Below are 5,776 nucleotides of genomic sequence, written 5' to 3'. Positions count from 1 at the left end.
AAATTGCGGCGAAAACTAGGCTACTAATTAGCTGGTAGTATGAAATGAATTTGACTCTGATTGTTTATTTGCTATTATCAAATTGTTTATTGAAACCGAATGTATAACTTCCATTATTTATTTTTATTTTTGTATACATATATTTACAGAATATATTGTGTTACTATAAGAGAAAAATCTGTCACGTACGGTATGTCACGTACGATATTAAATTTTATTTATTATAAAATCATCCAAATATTGTTTTTATTTAAATATGACTCATTGTGAAGGAAAAATATTTCGTTTAGTGTAAGAAATTAAAAGAAAACATAACGCCTCTCATGATTCGAATATATTCGCATATTTCTACATGTAACTCAAAATGAGTTCCGTTTTGTGTCATGTGGGACATACCCTTATTTCGCTCAATATTTTGGACAACAATATTTCAAAAGAACTTGTTATTATTTTAAAATATAGTACCCTCTGTATGGAATATAAAGACCAAATTGTTTTTCAGATACTCTTATTTTTGCAAAATCTATTCCACTCTATAGGCGTACAAATGACACGCACGATGATATAGAATTGCCCAATAGTACAATTTGGGATTTTATGCATTATCTATGAAACCTTTCATCACCGGCCATACAAGAAAAATTCTTATACATTTATTTAAATCTGGTAAAAAAAACAGGCTAAAAAATTCAATCTAAATTTTTTAAATTTTATATGGAAATTGTGTAACTCTTTTCATTTACTCATACATACTCATTTAGTCAGTTTTGCATTTATACATGTATGAACAGTATTTTGTATTTTTTATTTCTATTATTTTGTTGTCATTTTTCACATGCATGTACCTGAGTGTGTGTGAGAGTATAAAACAAACTGTGATACATACACATACATATGTACCCGCCATGTCATTATAATCCCACATGACACAGGCGCTAATTGACAGCTAAAAACAAAAAAACCACCAAGCTCAAACTGCCTTGGAAACAGTACTCTCTTTCTACCTCTTCTACTATATTCAAACATATACCTTATCCATACATTTTATATTTCTACTAACTCATGCACTGAATTTAGTTGCAACTGCTAGCTATTTTTTGTTGTGTTCTCATTTACAAATGTTGCTGCTGCTACTGTCGCAAGTCATGTTTAGTTTAGTAGTGTGTTTAATGTACATAGTAAATGTGTGTTTGTTGTAGTGTATTTGTATTTATCATGTTTTACCATTTCCATGCAGATTTATATACACTGACACCCACACAAACTCACCCAAATACAATTACATACAGAGCCACAGTAAATTTGCGTCATTTTACGCGTTTAATTAGAATCAGTTGTTTTCTGTTCTGGCAAATTGAATATTGATTGTAATGTCACGTTATTTCTCACAAAGTCATTTGTCTGTCTAGTTTTTTTTTTGTTTTTTTTGGTTGGCCGTTGTAAATTTCCAACAATTGCTTGCTGCCCAGAATTTTGTGTACAGTAAATTTACAACAGCACACAATAATAAAATTGAAATCAAATTGTTTACAATTTACAATTTGTTTTTGAAAATTAGAAAACAAATGACAAAAATTATTAAATTGTGTAATTTGTAATGGTTGTCAGGCATAAATGCATAATTAAATTTTACAAATCTATGTTAAAGTAATGTTAGTAGTTAGTAAAAAAAACGAAAATTGCAGTAATAATTTGTAATAAAATATAATTAAAATTAAACATTTTATAAAGTAATTAAATTACTTGTATGTAATCCGTGGCCTGTAAACAAAAACTATATATTATTGTATTGTTTTTTTAACATTCATCTCAGTCTCAAGTAAATTTATGTTATTTACCTCGTGTGTTGTTTTCCACACATACGGTATGTCTACCTATTTTACACTATAACATGAGGTTTTTAAATTTTTCCTATTCAAATTCAATGTTAAAAATGAAAAAAGCGAAAAAACTCCCGCGTCTTTTTTATTCATGATTGGGCTGATTGTTACATCTAGAGTTTATTTTCAACACATTCTCAACAACTATTTCAGTTATGAGAACGTGTAATACAAGAAACATCACATTTGACGGCAAAAATGCTTTGCCTAGTAAAAAATACATAGAAATTACACATGTGTGGAAAACCACACATCAGGGTCAACGTCTCGAAACATTTTAATGTGTTATCTGTGCTAAATTGAATATAATATTTATTTTAATGTATAAATATATTAATTTTGTGTGATTTCTCAAACACGATTTCGGTTATTATCTTTATATTTGAACTCTAGGTACACAAAAATTCAGCTAATAAAAATAATTATAGTCACGACTGTAGTTAGGCCTATAGTCAGGAGTGTAGTCGGGGCTGTTGCCAGGATTTTAGTTAGGACTGTATTCTGGCTTGTAGTCAGGTCTATAGACAGGACTGTAGTCAGAACTATAGATAGAACTATAGTCTGAACTGTAGTCAGGACTATATTCAGGACTATAGTCAGGACTGTAGTCAGGACTGTAGTCAGGACTGTAGTCAGGACTGTAGTCAGGACTGTAGTCAGGACTGTAGTCAGGACTGTAGTCAGGACTGTAGTCAGGACTGTAGTCAGGACTGTAGTCAGGACTGTAGTTAGGACTGTAGTCAGGACTGTAGTCAGGACTGTAGTCAGGACTGTAGTCAGGACTGTAGTCAGGACTGTAGTCAGGACTGTAGTCAGGACTGTAGTCAGGACTGTAGTCAGGACTGTAGTCAGGACTGTAGTCAGGACTGTAGTCAGGACTACAGTCAGGACTGTAGTCAGGACTACAGTCAGGACTGTAGTCAGGACTACAGTCAGGACTGTAGTCAGGACTACAGTCAGGACTGTAGTCAGGACTACAGTCAGGACTGTAGTCAGGACTACAGTCAGGACTGTAGTCAGGACTACAGTCAGGACTATAGACAGGACTATACTCAGGACTATAGTCAGGACTATATTCAGGACTGTAGTCATGACTATAGTAATGACTGTAGTTAGGACTGTAGTCATGACTATAGTAATGACTGTAGTTAGGACTATAGTCAGGACTATAGTCAAGACTATAGTCAGGACTATAGTCAGGACTATAGTCAGGACTATAGTCAGGACTATAGTCAGGACTATAGTCAGGACTATAGTCAGGACTATAGTCAGGACTATAGTCAGGACTATAGTCAGGACTATAGTCAGGACTATAGTCAGGACTATAGTCAGGACTATAGTCAGGACTATAGTCAGGACTATAGTCAGGACTATAGTCAGGACTATAGTCAGGACTATAGTCAGGACTATAGTCAGGACTATATTCAGGACTATAGTCAGGACTATATTCAGGACTATAGTCAGGACTATAGTCAGGACTATAGTCAGGACTATAGTAAGGACTATAGTCAGGACTATAGTCAGGACTATATTCAGGACTATAGTCAGGATTATAGTCAGATTATAGACTGTAGTCAGGACTATATTCAGGACTGTAGTCAGGACTGTCGAAGAAATTTTTGAATGATTGAGGTTACTACTATATTCAGGTCAGGACTATATTCAGGACTGTAGTCAGGACTGTCGAAGAAATTTTTGAATGATTGAGGTTTTTCATTACAATGCAGCGGAATATTATTTATTTATGGTTGGATTTTATGAGACTGTAAAATAACTTAAGTCTGCCAAAGTCACACATAAATTTGATTTTTAAATAACTTCAAAAACTTCGATTTGTAGAGTTGTATAATTTGTTATTTTACATGAACATTTGCATGAATCGGGAAAGAAATCATTTCGAGAATTCTCGCTACTGTGGTATTTACAGCAATTAATAACAATATTGTTGCTGCTTTTCTTAATAATTAAAGAAATTTGCGACAAATTTCCTTTGATTTTCATATTGTAGAGAATCTTGTGTTTTTTTATGTACCTTTATTTTGTAGTAATGAAGCGATTCCATGTCAACACGAATCTTATACAAACACATGTCTATCAAACACTCACACAAACATACTTAGATACTTATATAAAGGTAGTCGTCATGTAGCCCTTGTGCCAATATTATGATGGTGAAATTGATATTAAATGTTACTCTGGCAACGAACATTTTTGCACAATTGTTCTTGCCACATACGTACGAACACATACAAGTGAGTGTGTTTAAATATATTGAACAACAGCAGTGTCTGCTTAGTTAGTAGCTATTTGTTATTTAATATAATATATGTAACCTAAATTGATATTGTTATTTCTGTTTCTAGATTTTTATATTTATATTAAATAAATTGTGCATTTGAATGAGAAAACTTTGTTGCTATTTTGTTTAACTCTGCTGTATTGGTATTTATAACAGCACATGTGTATACCTACATATGTACTTGTATGTGCCTTCATTTAAGTTTATTAAACATACTTTATATAATTTAGCTCTGAAACGTTTGTTTATTCTTGTGCCTGTTATATTTTTTTTGTTTTTCATTTATTCAGTCACTCGTTTGTTTGTTCATTTTTGCCAAATTATTTCTGCGAATTGTTAATACACCTAAATGAGCAACGTTTATTATTGGATGTGTGAGTGTGTGTTGTTTGTGTGTGTGTATGTTTGTTGTTGATTGTTATTTGTTGCAACTGTTGACATTCATTGCGACTGCCAATTATGTGATTTTTTTTTACGTTTTTGCTCTTTATGTAAACAACAAATAACAACAAACAGAAATGTATACAAATACGATTACACATGTGTGTGACTCTGTGTGTATGTGTGTTTGTTTATGACTTTAAGTGTATGCGTGTTTAAAGTAGGACCAACAAAAAGGAGAACAGTAAGCTTGCGTAAAATGTTAGGATTAAATCTTAAGACGATTTTTTTTGGAAACAATTGAATTGTTAATTATTACGAAAAGAGATACCATTTGTTCTAAAGCAGTGTTGTGTAGCTTTCCGCAATAGCAATAATACAAAAGTACTTTTTAGAAAAGTCGTTTGCAAGGGGAACAGCTCAGTTTTTCAGTTTTTGATTGAACATTTTTTAAATTTAAATTTTTGCATTTTATTATAACGGGTCGAAATATAACTAAAGTCATTTAAGTATATATTTAGTGTAGCGTAATTCTTAAATTAAAATGGTGGGAATAGATATCATATCTGACACATTCGTTTGATTTTGAACATTTGGATGACATTTTTCTGAAGCTAGATACCATTGTCATAGCCTAATCTATTTGCTATATTCATCGTATAACCTGGATTAAAGCATATTACCATGCTTTGGTGGTTTTTAGTCTCATTGCTTGGCTTGAATTACTGTGTCGTAATTCGGTAGCCTAACGTTTCCGTGTGATCCTGATCGAACTGCGAACATTTTCATAACTTTTTCCACAGGGTGGCGGTCGTTCTCATAGTCTGGTCTCTCTGGAATATGTCCTAATTGGTGCAATCCTAAGAAAACATCTTAGAATAATCCTTGTATATTCTCAGCTATATATATAAAAATTAAATGGTCCATGTATGTAATGGCATCACGCGAGAACGGCTGGAGCGATTTGGCTGTTTTTTTTTTATTCGATTCGAATTGTAAAGAAAAAAAATTAAAAAATTCGGGGTAAAACTCGGATTTTTTTTTTTGAGTCCTGTCAACTGTAATAAAAAAGCTCCCTAAAGTATGCAGTACAAATTTAGATATTTTATTTGCAAATAAATAAGAACAGGGTTGGAGAAACTTAAAGAACTAACATTTGTAATTGTTAGTTTTAGTAAATGACAGTTTTCATAAAAAAATTATTTTAAACGATAGT

The 5,776-nt window shown here is 32.3% G+C and overlaps 1 protein-coding gene across 1 annotated transcript; it reads right to left on the bottom strand.

Annotated features, from left to right (window-relative positions):
* Positions 1 to 2,364: 2,364 nt before the first annotated feature.
* Positions 2,365 to 5,269, bottom strand: LOC135956781 (DNA-directed RNA polymerase II subunit RPB1-like). The gene is made up of 2 exons (XM_065507355.1): positions 5,244 to 5,269; positions 2,365 to 2,986 (listed from the first exon to the last, which is right to left on the bottom strand). Exons 1-2 carry the CDS (start codon positions 5,267 to 5,269, stop codon positions 2,365 to 2,367), a joined length of 648 nt encoding a protein of 215 aa, XP_065363427.1.
* Between the last annotated feature and the right edge of the window lie 507 nt (positions 5,270 to 5,776).

The sequence above is a fragment of the Calliphora vicina genome, chromosome 4, assembly GCF_958450345.1.
Source record: "Calliphora vicina chromosome 4, idCalVici1.1, whole genome shotgun sequence".
In the NCBI taxonomy this organism is placed as follows: domain Eukaryota; kingdom Metazoa; phylum Arthropoda; class Insecta; order Diptera; family Calliphoridae; genus Calliphora; species Calliphora vicina.
Note: the sequence above shows the minus strand (reverse complement) of the source record. Positions and strands in the feature narration are given on the sequence as shown.